The sequence below is a fragment of the Penicillium alfredii genome (assembly GCF_028826965.1).
Source record: "Penicillium alfredii strain IBT 34128 chromosome Unknown utg000010l_segment0_segment0, whole genome shotgun sequence".
In the NCBI taxonomy this organism is placed as follows: domain Eukaryota; kingdom Fungi; phylum Ascomycota; class Eurotiomycetes; order Eurotiales; family Aspergillaceae; genus Penicillium; species Penicillium alfredii.
Genome location: NW_026622707.1, coordinates 1,275,011 through 1,298,976, shown reverse-complemented (window position 1 = coordinate 1,298,976; position 23,966 = coordinate 1,275,011). Strand labels below are relative to the sequence as shown.

The window sequence follows — 23,966 nt, the reverse complement described above, 5'->3', positions numbered from 1 at the left end:
CAGCTGGACGCTGTTTCACTCGTGCTGGCCTGTCCATGAAATAGAGAAACCGAGGTTCGTAACGTGCCCATCTACCAAGAGACAGGGAGCGGGCTGCATTTCCACCTCAAAAGGACTGAGTGAGCAGCGGCTAGATCATCTGGAGTCGTCAAAGTCATCGGGACTAAGTTGGACTTTATACATCGTGAGCAATCTGCTCATATCAGCAGATTAACAGTCTCCTCCCCATCCCATCGTCAACCTCCAGTCCTGTCTAACTTCTCCGATCCCTCGAACCAGCCCCACGACATTATCAACAAAACCAGCTTCGCCTCGGTTGACGCGGTCCTGTCGATTCCGCTCTGCATCCGACGTCTCAGCGCGAAGATGGAGCAACTGTTCTGTGGTCATTCCTTGCAGTCGATCAGCGTCCAGGCGAGTCAAAAGACCAGCTTCTCCACGCCGCCGACTCCACGCCGCTTGCTTCACAGCCGGAGTCCAGTACTCCGCCAGAGCAGATTCGTCACGACCTTGAGCGTAGCACTTCACCAGGCCCGAGTCGACTTCCGGTTTGAGTGACGCATTCCACTGTGTGTGGGCGACCTCATATCGCTTCTCAAGCAGCCAGATGATGGGCCAAGTAACGATCCAGAGCTGCAGGATGACAAAAACCCACCAGATGAATTTGTTGGTGCGCATCCGATTGATCCAGTGGGGGGAGTAGATGGTGACAGAACTGTGGGCTTTCGAGAACCAGAAGTTGACTGAGCCGCGGTAGTTGAGCGACTGAATGTGTGAGGCCAGAACATTATGCATGATTCTATAGTCGAAGCCTTGGAGATGACGGTGGAGGGTGAAGCTGCATGCATTCCAGGATTAGCAAGGTGCCATCTGAATGGAAAGAAGGAGGGGAGCAATACGATTTCACAGGCGACGGGTCGAGACAGAATCGCTCGCACCACATCTGCAGATCAGCTTTGACGCGTGCCAGAGCAGGAGAATCCCTCTGGTCACCGGTATCAACCGCGGTATCTGACCCGAGGAGGGCAGCCTCGCTGTCCTCGGCATGGCTGGCTACACTGCGCGATGCAGGGGCCTTGTACGTGCGCGAGCGGAGAATGCCACCGCGGAATGCAGGCTTATCATCTCCATCCCGAATCACTGCAATTTCCATCCAGTTCTGGCACAACGGGTCGCCCTCCCAGCCGGTCAGCATGGTCTCCGCAAGATCGAGCTGGAACTCAAAGTCGGTGACAGTCTGGTTCCTTTTTTCTTTCCTATCGTGGCTCGATTCGGTGTGCGTGCCACGCACGCCGAGTAGCGGCCGCAGAGGCAGCTTCATCTGACTGCGGATGGCACGGAAGAGCTCATCGCTGTTGCGAGAGAGGATCGGCGCGAGGGTGACGGCGCGCGTGTCATGGGGCTTTATGTCTGTTGTGCCGGGGAGGATATAGGCTGAGTCGACGAGACGGAGGGGGAGGAAACTAGGCGCGGGATGCTGGATCGCTGGTGCGGCATCGAGGCTGGGTTCATCGGTGTAGGGCGGCGGCAGATCGTCGGAATCGAGCGAATAGAGCGAGTGCGACGATGCTCCGGGGAGATCATCCTGGTTGAGGCGACCCATGGTTCAACTCACAAAATAGAGGAACAAAACAGAACGGAAATCACCAGTTGAGCGCAATTCACATCAGACAAGGCAGGAGAGAAGTGGACCTCAATGAGGCTGAAATCTTGTCTTGCAGAGCCTTGCTGATGGGGGCTGCCTAGCGTGGACCATCGGCTTACTCGCAACTCTCTTTTTAGCTAGCAATCAAATAACATAACCAGCGTGTTTACTCTTATATTCCAAAATGATTGAGCACTTCTATAGTCAAAGTGTCTAATAGATCTATGGATTTATTAATATAAGAAGATGTGAAATGTGAAGTGGGTCGTTGAAGAGGGGAGGATTCAACTTCGCACCCCCCAACCTTTAATACGCCTATAAGTGAAAGAGAGAGAGAAAAGAGAGAATTATAAAAATAGATTAAACAAAATATTAGAAAAAGGATTGGAAAATAGATAGAAAATAGCGATAGAAAATAAGAGAATGAATTAATTAATTTAAGAGAAAAAAAAATATCAATCAAATAATAGTAGTAGGAATAAACTAGCTATTTATATATTTCATAAATAGGATACACTGTAGTTAATAAGCTATTTCAATCTAATTCTTATTCTCTACTATCTCTTCAAAATCTCCTGAGCGAAGCGGAGGTTAGCGGCTTGTAAACTATAGAACCAAGAACATTCATGGACTCGACAGTAAAGCTCCTCACAATAACCGAATACAATTAGTCTTCCCTTCTTTCCTCTTACATATCCCACCACAACGTCAAATAATCAAGATTTTGAGCTCCCACACCATGGCTCCCTCTTTGGAGGTCCCGTGGCACGTTCTGAACATTTGTTCGCTGGCATTCAGTGGAGTCATGGCAATGGCATTGATATATCGCTGCGGCAGATGGTGTGTGAGACAGTTGAGATCATGAAAAAGCCTTCCAGAGCTCGAGCGAGGACAACCCGAGTGCGCTACTGTCGATGCTTCTAATGTCGCGGGAACCCCTCAGGATGTCTAGTCCAGCGGGGGAGAACTATTTCTCTATGAATACCGTGACTGGGTCAGCCATGTCGAGGATTCATTTACTCTCGGCTATTATCGATAAAGGTATAGACATGCTCACTTTTGGATACTTACTTTGGAGGCTATGTCCCTGTTAAGTCAAGTTCAATAACGCACAGTCTGGACTCCGGTTTTTGTTTCTATCAACTTGGGATTTCAGAGTTGCTATGTATTTGGATGAAGACTGGGGTGGGATATCTTGTACAGGACCAACTATTGTTCAACCAAGACCAACCTTTGCTTATATACATCTCGATACATCTCTTGATTCAGATCACTGCGATGCTGAGCCTGTATCTTCAACCGCATCTGGCCGGTCCCAGCTTTCCAGCTCCAAAGTCCGAACCTGATTCTCAAGATCCGAAATCCGCTGCTGCCATTCCACCTTGGCCTTCTCTTGGAGCTCCCAGATTAGCTTGAATTGCTCGAGGACAAACGGCGGAAGCTCCGGGGTCTTGCGGAGTTTCTTGTAATCATAAGTGACGATATCCTCGTGGCAACGAGCAGCGGGCCGTTGGCGCGCTTCTGATACGATCATCACCTGGAGCTGGAATGCAGACTGCGAGGACAGAGACGAGGAGGGGTCGTGGACCAGCTTCTGGTAGACGGTGATTTTGTCTGGAGAGGTCATGGGCTGGAGAAAAGTGAGCAGGCATACATATTTAGCAAGAGAATTTCACGAGGTAGATATCCAGGGATCATCCTACAAATTTATAGTCGATCTTGATGCTTCGCAGGATGAGCCCGATCCCGGTGGAATTGACCAGATTGAGCCATTCTTTCTTGTGTGCTGGGTCGATGTGGGTGCCGATGTTGCGTGTCCAATTCACTCGTGCGGACTCGGCGTATCGCACGTAGGTGACATTGTTGACATGGCCTAGACGACCGAGTATTAGGATACTTGACTGAGCACAGAAGAAAAGAAATGCATACCCTAACATATTATATTGTAAGTTAGTATATTAAAACCATTCAATAGGCTTATATACATCCGAGGATCCTCCAGGGGCATATGATCTTACCATAACGTCCTATGAACCATCACAATCCAGCTGTCAGCAATCCCCAATCTACAAAGCTCGGTATCAAGCGCATTGGATCTCACCATTTCACCCCACACCACATTATGTCGAAACAGACTCCGTCTCTTCTCATCCGTCAAGAATCCCTCGCTGCCCGCAACGAGCTCCCGCCAGTCGCGCGCCAGTTGCTGCAGGACCTTGCCAGCCTCGTCGATCTGCGCCGGTTTCAGCCCAAACATCATACATCGCCCAACTCGCCTTTTCATCATGGTCAGCCATCGCGGGTCGATCGCGTGAGGTTTCGCCGGGGGGTTCTGCGGAGTCGTTGCGCTGCGGGCATCTTGTGCGGGGGAGGTTGTGGAGAGCAGGCGACGCGATATAATCGAGGATGAGTAAATCGGGGCAGCCAGCTGCTGTTGCAGTGCGGGTCGGGGGATCATGTTGTGTGGAGGAGAGGAGAAAGTGCAATTGGTGGCGGATGGTCAGTTGCATTCCGAAGCTTGGACCCGGCTCGGGTAGAACCCCGCGGGTCGGCATCAGCGAGGTTCGGGTGGATGTGCGGCGCGATATTCTTGTGATCGCAAATACTATAATCTATCTGCGTTTGCTTACAGGGCGATGTAAAGTAAATCAGTTGTCTTCGATACGCTACACTCCACACTAGGTGCAGGCGCTCTAGTAATATACGATACTATCAATCATGGCAATCAGAATCTCTCTAGAACTAAGCCCTGCTATCCTATCAAACCTCAAAATGGAATATGAAAATAGTTCGAAATTCTTGAGTGCTTGAAGATATTCACATCACGAGTTCTTGTGCTGAGGATCGGTTCTCCGCACACCCGCAAATTCACCGACTCCCGCGTACGTACCCACGGCTTTCTCCAACTTCACAAACCCAACCATCATCCCCTTGACCTCGAAGATATCCCCTCCAAGAGTCCCACCAAATCAGATTTCATTGCATGGAGTGACCATGGTAAACCCTGAGCTGCGTCGACAAGTCGTCCAGGTCTACAAAGGTACGATCGCGCCCTGCGCCCACTCACTCCATTCCTACCTCCCCGCTCGCCCGACGCTGATTTCGCGCCATGCAGAACTCCTCTTTTTAGGGCGCGAGTACCCCCTTGGATACCAATATTTCAGAGACCGGCTCCATCGCGCGTTTGCCAAACAGGCTCATCTGCGTGACGACGAGCAGATCCGGAAAGGGATAGCCAGGGCAGAATTTGTGAAGAAAGGTTGGTTATGCCTCTCTTTCAGATCGTGATAGTACACATCCATGCTAATTTAAATCGGGTTTTAGAAGTCGAAGCCTTGTAAGATTGACTCACCCGCGCATCGCTTATCCTCGATGTCGCACCTTTTCCCGAAACCTGTTGCCCCCAAACCCCAGGCCAACTCGAGCAAAGTGGAATTGTTCGAATCATTCTCATGTTCTTTTCCCATTGCAGGGACAGTGTCTCCATGACACTGCCCATATCACATTTGTTTATCATACATCATGGCATCATGCGAGCACAATTTCCTCCCCACACACAACATAATTGCGCAGGTGAGGCACTGACAAGATGGGGTTTGAAAAAAAAATATAGGTACTACCTGAAGCGGTACCGAACGCTGAAACAGCGCTATGAGAATGTCTGAGACCACCCGGCCTCGAAGCCTCGAATGCCCACCCAAAATGCCCCGATATGCATGTTAAGAAAACCCAGAAAGAACAAGAAAAATAGAATTGGAGGGGGTATCACCAATACGAAAAAGTGCACAATGGTTCACTGCGTTGCCTTTCGCCCACAAACACCAAATCAAGCCAAAGCATGGAAAAGGGGGAGGAGGAAAAATCATCGCTTTCGTCCCCACCATGCACTCACTTCAAGACACTCGCCCCCGGCGAGTCCGCCTTTGAGGAAGAGGTCGTTGGTCATGGCTGCCCACCATCGGTCCCACTCGTCCCGACCCTTCCCGCTAGCTTCCATGAGCATCGGCTCAAGTCCTTCGATCATTTGGATCACGGTGAGAAGAGCCGTGCGCCGGATGGAGATTTGCTCGGCAGTTAATGCTTTGCGGGGACGACCATTGGAGTCCTTGCTGTGACCTTCTCGTTCCCAGCGCACGTCCCCGAGGGGAATCGCGACGCGGCGACTTTCGACTTCTTCCAGCAGGTCCACTTCGGAATTGAACGAGAGGCCGATGGTGGCGCACGGTAACGCCGTGAGTCTGCGTCGGTCGAACGACTTCTCGACCCAGGAGTTGTAGTCGACCAGGAATTTGTTCTGGACCCTTGTGAAGGGCGTGGCGGAGGAAAAGGTGTAGGTAGCCGTGGCATCGGCGATCTCCTGCTCTTTCGAGGTGGATCTGCGGGCCGGGGCGGGGTTGGGCAGCAGCGAGCGAAAGACCCAGTCGGAATCCCACACCTCCAAGATGCCACCAGATTTCAGCACGCGCAGGGGCTCGCTCAGGCCCGAGGCCTGCTGCGCGGGGCTGGCGGGGCACATGCCAGCATCTTTGATAAAGACAAAATCAAAATAGTCGTCCGGGAAGGGCAGCCGCGGTCGGCGCAGGTCATGGCGCTTGAACTGCCAGCTCATGCCCTGGCGGCGCAGATCCGGCGCAATGGACACGATGTCGATGCCGACAAAGCCGACATTCGGATTTCCGCGCCGGGCAAAATGGTCGTGACAGAGCCCAGACCACAGCCCGGACCCGCAGGCGATCTCCAGCACGCGTTTCGGCGGGCGATTGGCTAGGTGGGGGTTGCAAAACGGGCCGCCGAGGACGCGCAGCAGCATCAACGTGCGCAGGCTCTGGCGGTGGATCTCGGGTAGGTCGCAGGGGAGAGGGTAGAGGTTTTCCGGGTCGCGGAGATAGGTGCGGTCACCCTGTCGAGCCAGGGGGTAGTTGGAGTAGTCCGTGAGCGAGCCCAGCGACGACGACGATGTCCCCGCAAAGGCCGAGCTGAGGTTGGAGTGCAGGTCCGACCCGGATGCTGTGGCGGCCGTGAATGCGGCCGTGCCTATTGTCATCATATCCATTTTTCTTTTTCTTTTCCTTTTCCTTTTTCTTTTGCGTTTCCTTTCTCTCTTCCCAATTGCTTCCTCAAATCAAGTGTCCCCGGTGACTGGTTAGTGTGGTTCTCGAGTCGGTTGCATTCTCGTATAGTTGGAGAGCCTTATGAGCAGCAAGGCATGCTGAATGATTTCCGGGAAGGAGAAGGAGGAATTCCGAGAAATGAAACCAAGTAGTTTAGAAAAAAAAAGTTAATAAAAAAATATAATAAAAAAAAAATCGAGCGAACAAAGCGCTGCGGAAAATAATGCTTAGTGTCCAAGTCGGGCGCAACTGAAGAAAATTTTCGGGTTGGAGACTCGGCCCTGTGGAGTTGGGGTACCAAAGCTATTCAATAGCTTTGGATGACCAGTGAAGAATGAATACAACATGCAAGAAGAGAAAGGGGGAAGAGAAGAGAAGAGACAGAGAGAAAGATGAAGAGAGAGAAGAGTTGAGGGGACGGAAAATAAGGCAGAGAGCCCACGGCCTAGTCCGACATCGACCCCTGGATGGCATTTGCAGTATCCACTCGAGCGAATACATTATATTATATTATATATTATATATTATAATAGAATATATACTCGAATAGAATATCTTCTATGGAATATATGAAACAGTAATAATACAGAGTCAACGTAATAATGTACAATCGCAATAGCAACCAGCAACTGGGAAAACTTCTCATGAAACTCCTGTTTCGTGCACGCGACGAAAGTCCTGGATGTCAATCCTGCGGTCCCAGAACACGGGCTGTCGGGCCCTCCGATTGCCTACCCGACTGGGGCAGGTGGCCTTTTTTTACGAGTATTGACATCATGAGTTGGGTGGAGCCAAGTTGGATCCATTTCCGGAGTATTAGAATCTTCGTGAATTCAGAGTAGAAGTACATACGTAGAAGTAGAAGTATTGAGCTGTTCTGGATATCCTTTCATGTATGATCGACTGCCCCTCTTTCGAGGGGCAAGACGTGCATGGCTAGCGACAGCCCAATTTTTGTCCCCAAATCCTTCCAGGGTTCCCTGCTGCCGCACTCCACACGGGGGGATTTCCTGTCCTGCTTAGGAATCAGGATTCTAGTAACTATATCGTATATACTCAAGGTATAGTATACTTGGGATACTCCAATACTTAGGATACTACATAAGTATAAGTATACTAAGTAAACTACAAGACGGCAAGCGGGGCGCTGGAAACGGCTCCCATTGCCCCGTCGTCCCGCCCGCCCCGACCGCCTGCTCCTTGCCGCAGGATCCCTCCCCGTCTGGGCATAGCGCCCTCACTGAGTTTCCCGGTTCGGCCTAGCGCCGCACGGGCCGCCTTGACCGCCCGGGCCTGCGGCCGCCATCTATAAAACACACATCCTCTCCTCCTCGACTTCGTCGACGCACTTTCTCTCTCCTTCCCTCCCTCCTGTCCTTCTCGCCCCCACCCGCAGCTGCGGCCCTGGCGCGCTACCGTGTGCACTGCCCCTTTCGCCTGTGGCAATCTTGTCGGATTCTCCCCGAGATGCCGCTCGACCCGCCGCTCAGCTCGTTCTCAGCCAGCGTCGGCGGCGTTGCGATCCAGTCCTCCAGGACTTGAATCTCGAAGATGATCGAGCCGTAGGCTGTCGCCGCCGTGAGATCATATTTGCCATGACGCTTCCTATCAGGATGCTGTGATTGATTGTATATCGAACAGTGATATACAGACTCTACAGACGGTCTTTCGTTTCTGAATCCTTCTCGCCGAGCGTCTCTCGCTTCGACCACATTTCGTTTTCCCGCACTTGCAGATGGACCATCCAACGTTACATTGCCCGTCCTCGTGACGCAGAATCACCCATGCCACCTTATTCTCGTGTCATTGTCGGCCTCTCCGGACCCACCGTACTCAGCTGGAGAGTGCACGATAATATAGCTCGGGGCCATGAACCAATGGCGAAAACCCCGCACATATGTCGAGCTTCGAGCTAACGAATGAATGAAGCACAGGCAGGCGACTCTCTTGGGCAAAGGCCGCGTGGCTTGGTGCTATCGAGCTTGGCAAGCAAACGGAATGCATTGATGTCACGCCTTATGGGCGTCGTAACTGCGCCATCTTGGGTTCCGCACGGGAGTTGGATTTTGTCGGCTTTGCAGCACGATCTCTAGGTATAAAGGAGATCTCCAACCTGCTTCAAATGGCCATTCGACACTCAAAATTCATTCCCTCCCAAGCTCTACCCCCTCCTTCCCTTACCTTCCTGCCTGCTGTTTTATTCCTCCCCTCCGAATCACCCCAATTTACTATTTCCTCTTTCCGATCATTGCCCCGAAGGATTTGCAAGGCGCTGCTACAAGCAACATGTCCAGCGCCCATTTCCGCCTGGAGCCCTTTCGGCCTTGGATCCCTTCGCAAGATAAAGCACATCTAGGGCGGAAACGTCTCGATCTCTGCCGCTACCCAAGCCCTGTCTCCATCTCTGCGACATCGTCTTCCCCTCATCAGAAAAGCCCTGTTTCACAAAACCAGAACATCAATGCTCCTGGCCCCGAACAGCATCCCCTTCCTGCGCGTCCACCGACGGAGGTTTGTCTTAATAGCAGCCCAAAACTGGACTCTCAATCCACTCGGTCCGAGCGGGAGGTGTTCGCGCTGCCATCCTCTGCCGATCCAGAGCCAGGGATTTCGTCGGGCTTCCCGGATTCCGTTTTCTCGGATTGCGTGCCAAATTTTCTCGATGTTGATCTTCCTATGCCTTTCGATGATATAGTCCATGATCCTGGGCACCAATTTTCCCGCTTCTCATCCAGCGACCTCGAGCTCGCTTCCACTATGGACCAACACTCACAACCTATCCCTACAGGGGATTCTTGCGATGCCACAATCGATCCGACAATCCTATATGATCATCATCCCCGAGATGCTGGGCAGACCCCAGCAAGAGAAGTTATTCCTGGCAACGCAACTTCGACAGGCGGATCTCCGGTTGAATACACGCACTCTCCGCACGAAGATACGCATTTCGACCGTGTACAAGAGAATCCGCCAAACGGACTGAAACCTGGCTGGCGACCGTCGAAAATCAACAAAGTTTCAGTTGTCGTGGATAATCGCGCGAAAAAAAGGGGCTGGTCGGTTCACTCAACGGGACGTCGGCCGCAGGTCCTTCCCTTCACTTCGTGCTCAATTCTCTGCCCTTTCAGTCGAGGACCGAGTCCAGTTCCTGTCCTGGCTATTCGAGGGTGCCCTGTCTCATAGTCTGCATACGCCCTCGAGCACAATTGATGAGTCAGCGGCGAGGTGCATGCCGAGACAGGGTGGAATTACGACAAATAAATCGATTGCCGGAGGTGTTAATACGAAACGTATACATTCATCAAGGAACAGATTGTCGTGGTCTATAGAACAGGATCGTCTACTGGTGCAGCTCAGGGAAGAAGAAAGCCTTTCTTGGTCGGAATTGACAAAGCGTTTCAGTCAAAAATTCCCCGGAAGAAAACAAGGTTCAATACAGGGGCGTTGGAGCAAGGTGCTCAGCAAACAGCGGCTCTCAGTAAAAGGATCATAAGAAATGCTAGGTACAGTGCTTCCGGAAATCGGTGTCACGACCTACACTCTTCGATCATTTCTCGAACCCTAATGCCAAGAAACACTAGTCTGTATTAAGAAACTAGATGGAATATCAATACACAGACTTCATTTTTAATACAAAACGTTATAAAAATAAGTTACATTACATCTGTCTTGTTGTTGTATGGGCTGCTAGAACTTTCTGTGGATATGCAAACGATGCAAATGTAACTAGAGCAAGTGGTTGTCCTGTGGCTGGCTACCTGCCATCGTCCTCCCACACTACAGGACCATACAAGTGGCAACCCAAGCACTGACTCAGAACCAGGAAGCACGGATTGATCCACACAATAAACTACGCCTCAAGGTTTACAGGATACTCATGGTCCTGCCGATCATTATACCCAGCCTGTCAGACTAGGATTCTTTTACCTGACATGTTGCAGGACTCTCCTTTCAAGCTAATATGCGATGTTGCAATGACTAGGCTCCTCAGTGGCATCTGCTGTGTTGAGGTGATGACTTACGTTTCATATGATAATGACGATGCCTTCTAACTCCAGCTGCCTTATCAGTAGGATCGAACTCCCTCGTATGCTCCTAGCCCTGGCCGTGACTACACTCCATCCATAATTTTCTCGTCGCCCGACCCAGTGCGAATATTTAGCGAACGTTCGTCGCTTGAGGCAAACACAGTCTGATCAACTGGGATTTCTTCAAGTGGATGAACGGGGAGACGGAGGAACAGACGATGAACAACCATCAATTCACTACCAGATCGAATGGAGGGTAAAACTAAATAACCGGGTTGTGGCGAAAGATACAGAACAAGATTTGACCCTGTCACCTAGTTCGTACTGGGAGCAGATAAAGGAAACGGCAGAAAATGATCTGCGGAGGAAGATTGCCCGCGACCGACGGGTAAGACTAGACGATACCAACCTGGTGGTATATGTAAATGACCGTTCCCAATCGGATCTTGCTAAGCGCTTTGAGGGCACTGATATCGACTGGATGATGGTAGAGAAGCAGCTCCTATTGTGGGCCAATCTGCACCGTCTTGGCAAGAGGCTCCGCATCCAGATATCTGTTAACTATATAGATGACCATGGCCGACTCCTACTCAGCAGCGACAAAAGAGGAAATTCATCAGCCACTAAGGGTATGCTCTCTGAACGAGACGTTGAGATCGACGCCGAGCAAGCTTCCGGTCAACAATCAGTTTGGCGGGATGTGTATCGAATCATGCGGTGCCCAGAACCTCCATGCCGCCACGAAGGACAACACTGCTGGCAGGACCCCGACGGTAAAAAGCACTATGAATTACGATCAAACCACATGAAGACCCTCGTCAAATATGTGCAGCAAGGGGGGATAATAGAGACCCACGATGATGTTCCAGAGAGTCTTCGTGAACAGCTCTATGCTGAGGAGAGTCAGCAGTTGGAAAGACGGAAGAAAAGCTCAGACAACTCTACAACTATGTCGATATGCCCTCCGATCCACCATGTCCTCCCGGCTCAGCCATCCCACGTGTCAACCCCTATGACTACCAGTGCTGAACCTACCGACTCAGCTCCTAGGCAACCTGGTTCGATTGATGTTCCTGGGCTTCTTGATATAGCTGTGGAGAAATATACTCTCTGGCATCAATCACGGGTGAGCAGTGAGACCTTTAGGAACAATATTCAGAAAGCCTGTGATGTGGCCCTGAATAACTGTCACAACCTCAAGCAGATTCACGAAGATCAAGATCCAGATTTCTTTGTGAAACATGGTGTGAAAGCAGGAGCTGCCCGGCGGTTCGTTAGCGACATTGGCCATTGGGTGAAGCAATATGGAACGAAGGATGGTAGTGAAGCATATTCGTGATTTATTCAGGCATAGCCATATTATTTAGTGCTGCGTGCTATTGAATCCTTTTTTCTCCTTTTGTCACAGCCCCTAATGTGTTCCAGCTCTCATCCAGAGCTGGTTGTCCCCATTATTTTATCCATTTTGAGTGTAATACATGCTGTGCTGTAGCTCTCTCCTTCGGCCGGAAGACTAGCATTGATCGAAGCATTTCCTCGAACGCCTGCCTCGCTATCTCCGTCACAGTCTCTAGGCCCGCATCCTCCCGAGGCTCCTGGATACAGTAGTCAAATCTCCGTTCCCAGGTCTTCCGCTCGCAATTCTGGAGGATTGGTACAACATCAACGATGGATACTACCAGCCCTTTGTCGAGAAACTCCCTCCTTCCGCTCAGAATACCGGCGGCGAAGCCCATATTCGTCCTGAGAGCGAGTCTCGCCAGGAAAGCGAGGTGGCCCACCCAGACTGGCAAGCACGGTTTTGTTGTTGGCTGTCATATCATCCATGACACCAATCTCATCCCGCGTGAACCATTTGGGGATGATCGAAACACGGAATGGAATGAGGGCAATTATCAGTACAGGGAATCCTGCAAGAAGACGGAGTTAGTTCTGCACAAATTATTGCCGAACAGGAAGATGGAGCAACGACATACCGATAGCAGCAATTGTCTCAGAGATAGCAACGCATGTCGCGATTGTGATGAGCTGGCAGGCGATCCATAGCAAAATCTTGCGGTTGGACACCCTGAGAAGAGGCTCATCACGCTGCACGAAACGATCTTCCAGAATCAAGTAGATCACCTTTTGCATAATCCCGTTGCTCCCAATGGAGCCCCATCCCACGATGAAGAAGACGCCAGCGAACACTGCCGATGGCATGGTGTGAAGGACAATGAGGAGGGGCCCGGTCATCGTGCCGATGATGGCGAGTCCCATAACAAAATGTGATACTCGTTGTTCCACTACTGCAGTCGCTTTTACGATTGGACGGCGGATCTCAGCTCCCTCTCCTTCCTCGGTTGGTATGATGCGGAGGTCGGTCTCGTAGACTGTTAGAGAATCTGTGTGTACGGGTGCCTGAATCAAGTGGTTAAAATTCACAGTAAGCACCTCTATGACTTAAGATGGGTATTCATACCTGCGGAACTAATCCATTGGGAAAAGGGATTCCGACGATACCGGAGATGAAAGTGGTGCATCCGAGAAGGAAAAAGTCCCAATGGAAGCCAGCAGGCTTTTTCAATGGGAATTGCCGCGCTTGTGCGGTCAGACTGCTGACGTTCTGATGAGAGATTAGAAGTCTAGCCATCGGTAACTTGTTTACTGATCAAATCACATACGTGGTCATAGTAAAAGAGCAGCATGACTAGGAACCCAAACGGGAGGGCCACGAAGACCCATTTCGTATCCAGTTCCCAGAATTGGACAAGCCAGCCTCGCGGCTGTGTTGGGTAAAACGCTCTGCTGACTGGGACCCGAGAGATTTCCGCTGTCTGAAGAGGGCCCGGGAAATGCGAGAATCCTACCCAGAATATGGTCGCGAGCTATACAGAGTGTGAGCAAGCCCTCTTGTAGTTGGCATATTTGATAACAAGACGTACCGGATATGCGTAATCTGCTAGCAACCCACGGAAAGCGGGTCTCCAAGCGGTGCTGGAACCAATGGTCTCCAGGCCGTAGATGGTCAGGAAGTAGAGAATGGCGATAGTGCAACTCATGAAGCCGGCGGTGTGTCCTCTGTTCTTGAATTCGCTGATCAATTCTTCCACGCCCTTGCCTAAGTTCAAGCTGGTTAGCCGGTTCTTCAGATCATAATATCACGTCTCGCAAATTCACTAACTGATATAGATAGTCCCGACATAAAAGCCAAACGATTCACTCGAGAAATCTGTCACATAGCGCATGTAGTCACAGAGGTTGCACAGTGAGACAACCCAGTGGAAGATAGCGCCCCAGATTCCCACCCAGCACATAAACTGGGGGTAAATGGATGGTTCATAGATGTTTATGATGTCGTATATAGTGTAATTGAACAGAGAGATCAGCCCCGTAATACCGACAATAGTAAGAGGTTGCACCGAAAGAAGACTGAACACCATTGCGGCCAAGGCAGATGAGAAAAGTGCTTCATTTATGCCGTAGAACTGCCCGGTTCTGCGATGCATATCCAGCGTATAGGCTATGGCAGGAAGGATACTATGGGATTCAGATTAGCTTCGACTCGAACTGGAGGGCAATGACTTACTTCACAAAGTACATTCGGATAATGCTGGCGACAGTTCTATACGTCCACGCCTCGCGGATATCGCTCCAGTAGTACGGAAGTCGTCTTCGAACATCGTGGTACATGCCCCTTCCAATGCGAAGTATACGCACGCCTTTCCAGCCGGTGAGGTTGTCGTAAGTGTAAGATGCTGCGGACTTCTCCCTAGCCAACGGCGGAGAGGACGTCTCAGGGGTATCAGCGGTTGACGACATGGCGGCGAGCCGTCTAGACAGGACGATCGAATACTCGAGGATGAAGGTTGGGAGGAAAGTGGAAGAAGAAAGAAGACCGACCGGTACGGAAAAAGAAATTGGTCATAAATAGAGATTCAAAATAACAACGTTTGTGGACCAAGCCATGGTGGCGTAATATGGAATTTCAGTCTCGTGGGCCCAACTGAGTCGATCCGAGTCTCTTGCTTCCTATAGTATTGTTTGCTTTGGTTTTCGCGACTTCATCGTCCTGTCAAGACATTACATTTGGGGGATAAAAGTCTACACACTAGTCCGGGCAGAGTAGTATTTGCGATTGACCGTCCCGAGGCATTCTTTTCTTTACACAGCGTCATGTATGTCTCTTTCTGATACTGGAATCGTCATGGTCGAGTCGAGGAAAAAAGAAGGGAAGCCATCCATGACGTCATTCCTCGGATGGTCGCAGCTGAGTCAGCATATTCTGCCCAGGCAGAAGTGATCGACATTGTCCGGGATTTACCACTTACAACAACCGACGCCCACAATGCATCCCATCGTGCATCACCCTGTTGTGAAGCGGCTTTCAGAGCTGTTCGACGACACAGATGTTACTACTCGCCTTGCCTCTACGTTAACGTCTCTCAGCCCACACAGTGAGGAACTCTGCTTGCGTATTGACGCTGTAATATGTACTTCGGATAGTATCAGGTCCAATGTTAGCACGGCGAATGATAAATCACTATCCTTGGTATGAAGATGTGGAAGATTCACCTGTTTGAAACTTACGTTTTGAGCTATGTTAACTTTTTCCAGGGATGGTTGAGCGTGGACAACAATCGTGCCTTGACTATCACACCAAAACAGGTTGCCTCCCTCGAATCTCCTGTACCGGTGAGTACTTACTCTCTTGCTACGCCATAAACACCAGAGCTCAAATGTTGACATGTTCTGTTAGTCGAGCTGCAATCCACAGCCCGGGCATGCTGGTGGCCCAGAGACGCCCCAATCCATACCCGTGGACAAATCCAGCCCAAGGCACAAGGCTGTTGGTGGTCTTCGACCAAAGAAACCGTCCATATCAGCGGTGACAGAAGACATTGATTCTGACAACGACGCAGACGCTGAGAGCTGTTTACGACCTGCCAATGTGCGAATCGAACCATCAATACGTCAGCTTCAAAGTGATACACGTTTTCCTCAGCGCAAGCGGCGGGCGAATGACTCGGCCACCCCCACTTTGCAGCCTTCTTCTATCGATAAGTTGATCTCAGGAATCTGGCGACAAGTGCACTCTCCTGTCACCCTCAGTGTTACATTTCCAGTAATTTCGCTGCACGACCACGCCTCGAGTCCACCGGCGCTGACTTGTGGCAGGATCGGAGTCCAGAATTCAGTCTGCGCACTGGCGTGAGTCAAGAAGTACGTAGGAGACTTATTTAACGAGATGACAAAGTTGCTAACCACACGTAGGTCTTCCGAGCAATCAACGGCCTCTGCAAGAAATACTATGACCAGAATCGATCGTCACGGGCCCTCGAAATGGTCGTACAGGCCTATTGGGTCGAATGTTATGAAGCGCGCATTGCATCAATTCGCCTGGAACATCCTAGCTTCACGAACGCTGAAGCTCGAATGACAGCATTGAAAGAAGCCTGCAGCACACTAGGGTGGCAGGAAAAGGAGCTCCGAAACAGGATGTAGGTCTCTCTTTCAGCTCAGATCATCTAAAGTTTTACGGCCTGGACTTATCGTTGACCGTTTACAAGGGCAATCTGGCGTGGCTACAAGGAAATAAAGGACTCTGGTGGCTGGGCCAGTCTGATATTTGCTGGCACTGGGGTCTATCGCTTCTGCAAATACAGGATCGGGTTTGACAATGGGCTGACCACCCGGCTCCGTTCTATCGCTTCCAGTCTTGAAGTGGCGGCAGATACCCTTCACCCTGGATGGCGAGACATCTTACGCGTCGTTAGCCAGAGCGGACCCTGTCGTTACTCCGGTCATCCTCATGAATGGGTCACTGTCGATACTGGACCAGCATGGCCACTCAGCACCACCTATGCTCATCTACTTCTGCCAGACGGTTTTAACTACCGATTTATGGACGACTGCGTCATTGACCAGAATGTGTTCGGTACTACCGATCCACGGCGCATTCCGGGAGTAGATCCAGAGGTCTGTCAAATATGCAAGGAAAAGCAGAGCGACGATGTGATCTCCAACCATTGCACATGTTTCCTTGTCTTATTCGGCGGCATTCGCTATCCGCCTCCTATCCAATTGTATTCCACAGGTAGTGGTAAGAACAACGGAGTCATCGCGCGTTGTGTATGTTGCGAATCACTTTTTCTCCTTTGTGCAAGAAACGAACACTAACGTCATCAAGGAATTTGAAAGAGGCACTGCTATCGCCGAGTTCGTTGGTCTCATCACGAACGGAATTGACGGCTTGGACGTGATGATGGGCGGGACGCCAGAACGGCCATATCAAATCTTCCAAGGCCACACGGGCAATTTCACCCGCTTTATAAACCACTCCTGTCAGCCGAACAGTCAGTTCCAGAAGTTCTACTGGTGTGGGGTCGAGCGTATACTTGTTGTCTCTCGCGGTGTCCCAGCTGGAAGTGAGATCACTGTCGATTACTCGGATTCATACTGGAAGAAGCTGAAGAAGAACTGCCTCTGTGGTGAACCGAGCTGTCGGTTTACCCGCCAGGTGGAGCCCAGTTAGTCTTACAAAGCTTAAAAGGTGGCTTTGAAAAGGACAAGTTCCTGCCACATCAATGACAGCAGGAGAGCGAATGATATCAGCGTGTCTCTCGGCAGGTTCACGATCAAGTCAGCCTATCCAATCGTCCCTCCAGCCTATCTCGGCGACGATCACGAGCAGAGCCTCCATAACCATGGTGGACTTTGACTGCGCTCGATGCCATATTTGCAAGGGCCGCCCCAGCTACAGCACCAGCAACGACTCCCAATGTTCCATGAGCGGAGTTGTTTCCGATGTGGTGTCCAAAGGTTGTGATACAAATTATGTCTCGGAGTCTTGATCGATACTACAGACGGGTTGTCACCATAGCTCAAGCGAGCAGCGTTTATATCCATCTCTTTCAAGAACCTTTATCTCTTGGAACATATTGCTCGATAATACCGTAAGAGATTATTTCGGTGGCATCACCGAAGTGCTCAAGGATTTGTGTTGGCAATACGAATCCTTGACAACCTGAGATTCGGTAGGTCCAATCTTCGATCTCAGTCCTTGCGGCCGTAAGGCTATCCACCGTCTTGCACATTGGCAATTGGAAATAGAAGTCTGCTACTCTCATTCTTCACTGGTTGCGAATGCTGATAAAGCTTTCCCAGTCAGAGCCGATTGAGCCCTCGATATCTGGTCAATGCACATTGACAACTGGAGCTCGGTACAGTATAACTTCGATATCAAGGTTTGCGTTTCTGAAGTGACCTCTGGCGCTTTCTTCCCTTGATCCGACCTTGTCAACACACCAGTCAAGGAAGTTGTCAAAACCTTGATTCGGATTATCTATGTAAGACTGCCAGTGCCGTCGGATAAATGCTTTCAGCTCAGCAAAAAATTCTTCAATCGAGTTCAGGTCGGGGGAGTACGGTAGTAAATATACAAGCTTGACGCCTTTACCCAGGCACATTTGCTTAATCCTCTCAGAGCGATGAAAGGATACGTTATCCATGGTGAGAACTGATTGTGTTGCAAAAGCTCCTCAACAAAATCCTCAAAAAACGAGACATCTGTCGACCCTTGAAAAATCCGCGAGAGTAGGATTCCATCCTATGTATATGCAGGGAGAATCTGATAACGCTGATCGCGATGGAATTTCGACACTTGGATAGATGTCGTACCAACGGGGGACCAACCAGTTCTTCTGAATCCAATCCGCTTATCATATCCTGATTCATCCACGTACACAAGGTGATACGAGGCAAATTCCGAGATGAGATAACAGTAATCATCACGTAAATCTGCATTTCGCTCCTTTGCCTTGTATCGAGCTGTCTTCTTGGACCACCCTTTGCGACGCAGGGCATCGCTGATCGTAGATTTCGGGATATATTCGTCGAATTCATCAAGAAGGAAAAGCTCTATTTCAGAAAGATATAAATCAGGCTTTTCAAGTAAGCGATCGCAGAGAGCCTCTAGCATAATTAGCGTAATGCTTTGTGGCCGTCCAACTTTAGTGGGAGGAGCTTTTATGCTCCCAAATAGTCGTAGATTAGACCGGATCCTCGTGATTACGCGCTTGCTGCAACCAGCAGCTTCAGCCATCTGGGAGGCGGTTAGTTCGCCACTGTTTATCATATCATGAATAAGCACGAGTGTAGATTTGGCTAGATTGGGAGCCATGGTTCGTTTCGCTTCGGGTATGAATGAAGAAACCGTGGTTGGGATGGTCGACGTGGGGCACTTGGGTAGCAGCTGTCTAGCCATGACGGGTAATAAACACGGCATCGGCAAATACAATAATCCGGTAAGCAACAGTACAACGTCTAGAACCCTCTGGTATCTATGAGTATTCTAAATGTAGTTTAGCGTTTCTTGGCATTGGGGGTTTGAGAAACAACTAAAGAAGATAGGTGGTGACACCGGTTTCCGGAAGCACTGTATCAGTTCGCAACCTTAGAAATTCAGGATCAATCAAATTTCCTCCTTCGACATTCCACTATACCTACATCCAAAGTTTACAAGCTTGTTTACTTTGCAAATCTTCTGATGACATGCTTTCAGCACCTTGTTGATTATTGACCAACACTTTGGATTTTTTTCGGTCGCAATTGGTGGAGGCTGTCGGTGACTTTGATTCGGCTTTTATACCAGCAGAATCATCTCTGCATCAACCTGTGTTGGCGTGACTATAATCTCTCCCTTTCTGCATCTCCCCCCAATCGGTATCCAAATGAGCCGAATCGCCAAGGAGACGGCCTTGCCACTACGAACCGCCGTCCCACCCCTCATGATCGAACAAAGAACGGTGGAACAACGATGGTGGAGCGGGTTGTCACCAATGGAGGAACAGGCCTGGCGGAAGGGCGGATGCTTGACGGCTCCTCCGGAAGCTGTGACAGGCAATTGGGAGAGCCGGCAGGCATTCGTCCGGGAACCATGCTGTGTGCCCCCGAAGGTGACCATCGAGGACCGCGAAACCGCTGAACAAACACACGAAACAATTTATATGGGGATACCTACGCCATTGATCATTTATACCGACGGGAGCGGATACCAGAGATAGATTAGTGCGGCAGCGACAGTGGACCCTGGCCAAGAGAGCTGTTTCTTAATGAGCCAGATAGGGACAGAAGGGAATTCGACGGAGTATGCGGCGGAATTGAGGGACCGAGATGGCGGTGGAATTGGTGTGAGGCAAAATCAGCAGTGCGACAGACGAGCAGCAGGGCAGCGGGGCAGCGGCAGAACGACAGCAGCGTGGTCGCTGCGACCTAAATAAACAGTGAAGAAGCCACACAAAGCCAATCATGCGAAGGTTGCGAAGCAGCCACACCGCCGCCACACTGCCGCATCACTGCTGCGGCCAGACTCAACGGCCGCCGAGTGGTGGTCTTCTCCGACAGCCAAGCCGCATTGAAGGGTCTCCTGAAGCCAAAGATGCTATCCGGCCAAGTGTTTCTGCTGGGGACCCTCCGAAAGCTTCAGACACTGGCCGATCAGGGAGTGGACGTGGAGTTCCGCTAGATCCCCGCCCATTCCGACATCTAGGGGAACGAAACCGTCGACTAGGTCGCCAAAGAAGCCGCCACTACCACACAGAGGGGTTCCCTTAAAGAAGGATACGACACCAAATATAACCAATCAATCTGGCTCGCCGCGGCGGAGAAGCGATGAATCCGAGCTGATGCAAAGAGGGAGTGGGAGTTGCCAAAAAGATCTATGAAAAACCCACCAAACAGGTGCTTGACTATTAGTCTGGCCAACGCAAAGCAACGGCTTCGATCATGATGCAATTAAGGACCGGTAAGACTGGCCTTGCCGCCTACCTTGCCAAGATCAACGCCCGCGAAACTTCCCAATGTGCCTGCGGTCTTGGTCGGGAGACGATCGAGCATGTTCTGATGGAGTGCGACCGGTGGGAGGATGAACGGCATGACCTTCGGTTCGATCTCTTCGAAAAGGACGTCTCGATGTCGCTTGGGTGCGACGAATTGTTGACCCATCGCGACGCCGCTGAGCCAGTGGCCCGGTTCATGGTGAGAACCGGCCTGCTAGGGCAGTTCCGCGAGGTGGACGATGCCGTGATGGGGAGGGAGATGACCAGCGTTTCGGGCGGGCGGAAGAGAGAGAGGGGGGGAGCGAAGGAGGCTGATCTCGTTCATGTCGTCACGACGTCGTCGAGGTTCATCTTTGCGAGCTGAGAAACGAGCGAACCGATGAAGGACACCTTAGGTTGAAGACTTCGGCCAGGGCATTGGCGACGTGCTCCTGCTGCGTCAGAGCTTGAATCATCCAAAATTTGTCCACTTACCACGATTCATTCACGTGGCTTGACTAGTTCCTTTTTTGTAATCATGGCTGAGGCTTCTAAGGATAGTGCTCCATATTTTGCAACGGCGTAAGGAATTGACCAATGTCCATTAGAATTTGTATCATTGCACGTGACCCACCCTTGCTTCAAACCCCCTGAGATGTGAGACCTGTTGTATCACGTGACACGATACATTTAAGGAGCTCTTGAATTCCAATTTGCTGGGTCAGACTCTTTCATGTCACCTCCAGAATGTTGTCGTATCTCTACCGATTTTTCTCAGCAGCACTAGCTGCGTTGCGATATTTCGGTTGTCTCGGTTACCACGCATTTGGCCTCTTGTCTCGCATCTTCCCGCCATTTTTAGGATATCATCCGTCTAAATCTGAAAAGCCTAACGATCTTGAGGCTAATGGTATGGTCGGTGCTGCATCGAACTGCGACACATACACCATGCGGCTGCACCCTCAACGTGACTTGAAATTAATCGGAGTTGGGGCTTCTGCTCAGGTCTACGAAGTTGATGACCAGATAGTTCTCAAGACTTCTTGGGTTTTCGAACAACCTGGGAGTAGTGCCCATGGCAACGATCGATGGCACTACGCCTCAGACACCCTCTTTCAGTCCAATTTGTTACAAAACGAACGAATTGTACTACGATTGTTTCAACGACGGCCACACCCTCATATTATAGAAGCCATCGATGCTGATCAACCCGAGGGAATTTATCTCCGCAGATATCACTCGTTGTCTGAGGATAAAATTCCCGCTCAGCTTCATCGGATTCGCTGGTACCGCGATCTTACCGACGCACTTTGCCATATCCACAGTTTTAGCATAGCCCATGCAGATGTGCGGATCGATAATGTCCTCTTTGATGAACATGATCGTGCTATTCTTTGCGATTTTAGCGCCGCCAGCCCTCTTGGTCAGCCAAATCCCGTTTTCCCGGATCTTCCACTTCCAATCAACGGTAACTCGCCGACTTTATCTGAGGCGACGGATATGTTTGCAATGGGGTCGCTTATTTTTCAGGTGGAGCATGGAGCCAAGCCTGAGCTGTCTGTTAACAGTCATGGTACATTGGTTTTGCCCAAAATACGAACCGATCATCAAATACTTGATACGATCATTCGAAAAGCCTGGCTCGGGGACTATAGCCGCACCTCAGAGATGCTAGAACACCTTAATTCTATTGATACGAACGGTGCTCGCTGTGCTCATGGTATCCAACATGGTCCGGGATCAACGGAGTCGTTGAGAGGTCGGATCAGAAAATGGAGGGAGTGCCGTGAGAATAAGTTTGGTAAGGGTTAACCGTTATATGATGTCTACTTTCTTGGTGGCTAACGAGATCTCTAGGTTGTGTCCTCGATGGTATTCTCTCAGAAGAGCAATTGCAGGGCCTAGCTGACTGCTACGGTTTGGATAAAGATGCGGATTTACGTTTTGCTGGTTATCAGGCATATTTGTAGCTAAGCGAATGTATAAGTTAAAGGACTAATAGCATGACAAGGCCCACAATATGAAAATGATCCGAATACTACTCTTCTCCTTGCCTTCCAAAATTGATGACGGTGGTGCCTCCCTGGCGTAATGGGAAAAGAGCACCGCTCACATTTCGAGAAAAACCCAGGCTATAATAATAGTCAATAACGAAATCTATAGCATCAGCACGAATACACTTACCTCGGTTTAGGCGCCGTTGGAAGCCCCTCGGCAAGTCGCACATTTATCTCGACGGTTATGGGAGCTTCCCATGGGCACTTCCCGCCAAGGTTGGGGATGATTCTGAGGACAGGGAGCCGGTACTCGTCTAACTTCCGTATGTCCGCAGGCATATATAGTGGTCGTAACCAACGTTTGACACATGGCAGGCGACTTGGTTTTGGTCAGCAATAGCGTGTAGCGTGTTAAAGGAAATTACCAACAATGTTATGGAAAGCTTTGTGAAGGGATTCGAAATTGATGCGGACTCAAGGGAACAAGGCTTCCTAGTGGGGGGCATTGCTATCCTTTTATCATTGAGGAACGCCTGCGCGCTAGTTCCATACAAAGCATTTGGGTGCATCTCCATCCCGATGCATCCTTGTATCCTGACGTCAACCATCTATGACCCAATAATCCTGGAGAAGAGAAAAGAAGATTGGGCCAGTCGATGGGGTACGGGCCCTTTCAATTGTCCACCTGATGCATTGATAGCCCCAGCCTCGCCCTGTGGGTTGAGAGGAACCAAGAGCGGGTCTTCCATCGATGACCCACTGATTTTCTTTGGTATATGCCCTGGAAGTCTTTTCTTAGTACATTTTCGGATCTAGTTCGCGGTCTGTGTTTATTTAAATTTGTTCTGTACAGAGGTGTTTCCCGCATACTGCTGCTTATGCTCTTACTTTGTATGGCTGCCGGTAGATCGCTCAATCTGATCTATTGCAGGTGGATGGTGGAAAAATGCATGTCTCGTATTCGGCGCTTTGAACAAAGTCGAAAACGTGCCACAGCGCACGTCATGCGAACATGCAGCTGGCTCAAACACAAGCGCAGCACAGTGAATTCGCAACCCCCGCGCTAGATCTCGTCTTTTTCTTGACGTGTCCTGCAGCTGATTGAGCTGCATGTGCCTCCTAGATGTAACATTGACAGGGGCTACATAGGGTTTCCACCAATAAGAACCAATTAATCTGTATTTGTTATCCACAATAAATCACACTTGGATTAGCATAGCCCCCAGACTTCTGCCAGCCCCTTAAGTTTTTGAGTCCCTTTCGACTTCTTTTCGACCTTTCTTTGAATCATCTTAGACACTAATTTGCTTCCTTTCCTTCATAATCTGAACTCTGCGACGACACCCTGCTCCTGAATTCTCGGTCTGGGAATCCACTACAATATTCGG

The 23,966-nt window shown here is 50.2% G+C and overlaps 14 protein-coding genes across 14 annotated transcripts; 8 read left to right on the top strand and 6 right to left on the bottom strand.

The window, feature by feature from the left end:
• Positions 1–210: 210 nt before the first annotated feature.
• Positions 211–1,603, bottom strand: NUU61_008044 (uncharacterized protein; the record flags this gene model as incomplete). The annotated part of the gene is made up of 2 exons (XM_056658569.1): positions 211–838; positions 900–1,603. 2 exons carry the CDS (start codon positions 1,601–1,603, stop codon positions 211–213), a joined length of 1,332 nt encoding a protein of 443 aa, XP_056508862.1.
• Positions 1,604–2,915: 1,312 nt separating this feature from the next.
• NUU61_008043 (thioesterase family protein) lies at positions 2,916–4,103 on the bottom strand (the record flags this gene model as incomplete). The annotated part of the gene is made up of 3 exons (XM_056658568.1): positions 2,916–3,275; positions 3,349–3,518; positions 3,716–4,103. The coding sequence occupies 3 exons, from the start codon at positions 4,101–4,103 to the stop codon at positions 2,916–2,918; spliced, it is 918 nt and encodes a 305-aa protein (XP_056508861.1).
• Positions 4,104–4,639: 536 nt separating this feature from the next.
• Positions 4,640–4,986, top strand: NUU61_008042 (electron transfer flavoprotein regulatory factor 1; the record flags this gene model as incomplete). Its single annotated transcript, XM_056658567.1, has 3 exons — positions 4,640–4,685; positions 4,761–4,904; positions 4,970–4,986. The coding sequence occupies 3 exons, from the start codon at positions 4,640–4,642 to the stop codon at positions 4,984–4,986; spliced, it is 207 nt and encodes a 68-aa protein (XP_056508860.1).
• A 521-nt stretch (positions 4,987–5,507) lies between these two features.
• NUU61_008041 (class I SAM-dependent methyltransferase) lies at positions 5,508–6,698 on the bottom strand (the record flags this gene model as incomplete). Its single annotated transcript, XM_056658566.1, has 1 exon — positions 5,508–6,698. The coding sequence occupies one exon, from the start codon at positions 6,696–6,698 to the stop codon at positions 5,508–5,510; it is 1,191 nt and encodes a 396-aa protein (XP_056508859.1).
• Positions 6,699–8,168: 1,470 nt separating this feature from the next.
• Positions 8,169–8,470, bottom strand: NUU61_008040 (uncharacterized protein; the record flags this gene model as incomplete). The annotated part of the gene is made up of 2 exons (XM_056658565.1): positions 8,169–8,361; positions 8,415–8,470. 2 exons carry the CDS (start codon positions 8,468–8,470, stop codon positions 8,169–8,171), a joined length of 249 nt encoding a protein of 82 aa, XP_056508858.1.
• A 572-nt stretch (positions 8,471–9,042) lies between these two features.
• Positions 9,043–9,939, top strand: NUU61_008039 (uncharacterized protein; the record flags this gene model as incomplete). The annotated part of the gene is made up of 1 exon (XM_056658564.1): positions 9,043–9,939. The coding sequence occupies one exon, from the start codon at positions 9,043–9,045 to the stop codon at positions 9,937–9,939; it is 897 nt and encodes a 298-aa protein (XP_056508857.1).
• Positions 9,940–10,975: 1,036 nt separating this feature from the next.
• NUU61_008038 (uncharacterized protein) lies at positions 10,976–12,123 on the top strand (the record flags this gene model as incomplete). The annotated part of the gene is made up of 2 exons (XM_056658563.1): positions 10,976–11,040; positions 11,103–12,123. 2 exons carry the CDS (start codon positions 10,976–10,978, stop codon positions 12,121–12,123), a joined length of 1,086 nt encoding a protein of 361 aa, XP_056508856.1.
• Positions 12,124–12,446: 323 nt separating this feature from the next.
• Positions 12,447–14,585, bottom strand: NUU61_008037 (anion exchange family protein; the record flags this gene model as incomplete). Its single annotated transcript, XM_056658562.1, has 7 exons — positions 12,447–12,694; positions 12,761–13,184; positions 13,246–13,389; positions 13,448–13,651; positions 13,709–13,884; positions 13,948–14,303; positions 14,353–14,585. 7 exons carry the CDS (start codon positions 14,583–14,585, stop codon positions 12,447–12,449), a joined length of 1,785 nt encoding a protein of 594 aa, XP_056508855.1.
• Positions 14,586–15,111: 526 nt separating this feature from the next.
• Positions 15,112–17,298, top strand: NUU61_008036 (SET domain-containing protein; the record flags this gene model as incomplete). The annotated part of the gene is made up of 7 exons (XM_056658561.1): positions 15,112–15,315; positions 15,381–15,458; positions 15,523–15,888; positions 15,942–15,986; positions 16,038–16,264; positions 16,334–16,895; positions 16,954–17,298. The coding sequence occupies 7 exons, from the start codon at positions 15,112–15,114 to the stop codon at positions 17,296–17,298; spliced, it is 1,827 nt and encodes a 608-aa protein (XP_056508854.1).
• Positions 17,299–19,495: 2,197 nt separating this feature from the next.
• Positions 19,496–19,828, top strand: NUU61_008035 (uncharacterized protein; the record flags this gene model as incomplete). The annotated part of the gene is made up of 1 exon (XM_056658560.1): positions 19,496–19,828. One exon carries the CDS (start codon positions 19,496–19,498, stop codon positions 19,826–19,828), a length of 333 nt encoding a protein of 110 aa, XP_056508853.1.
• Positions 19,829–20,072: 244 nt separating this feature from the next.
• Positions 20,073–20,439, top strand: NUU61_008034 (uncharacterized protein; the record flags this gene model as incomplete). Its single annotated transcript, XM_056658559.1, is given in 2 exon segments — positions 20,073–20,334; positions 20,345–20,439. 2 exon segments carry the CDS (start codon positions 20,073–20,075, stop codon positions 20,437–20,439), a joined length of 357 nt encoding a protein of 118 aa, XP_056508852.1.
• A 110-nt stretch (positions 20,440–20,549) lies between these two features.
• Positions 20,550–20,966, top strand: NUU61_008033 (uncharacterized protein; the record flags this gene model as incomplete). Its single annotated transcript, XM_056658558.1, has 1 exon — positions 20,550–20,966. The coding sequence occupies one exon, from the start codon at positions 20,550–20,552 to the stop codon at positions 20,964–20,966; it is 417 nt and encodes a 138-aa protein (XP_056508851.1).
• A 362-nt stretch (positions 20,967–21,328) lies between these two features.
• On the top strand, positions 21,329–22,393 carry NUU61_008032 (uncharacterized protein; the record flags this gene model as incomplete). Its single annotated transcript, XM_056658557.1, has 1 exon — positions 21,329–22,393. One exon carries the CDS (start codon positions 21,329–21,331, stop codon positions 22,391–22,393), a length of 1,065 nt encoding a protein of 354 aa, XP_056508850.1.
• A 226-nt stretch (positions 22,394–22,619) lies between these two features.
• On the bottom strand, positions 22,620–22,917 carry NUU61_008031 (uncharacterized protein; the record flags this gene model as incomplete). Its single annotated transcript, XM_056658556.1, has 2 exons — positions 22,620–22,713; positions 22,766–22,917. The coding sequence occupies 2 exons, from the start codon at positions 22,915–22,917 to the stop codon at positions 22,620–22,622; spliced, it is 246 nt and encodes an 81-aa protein (XP_056508849.1).
• Positions 22,918–23,966: the final 1,049 nt, after the last annotated feature.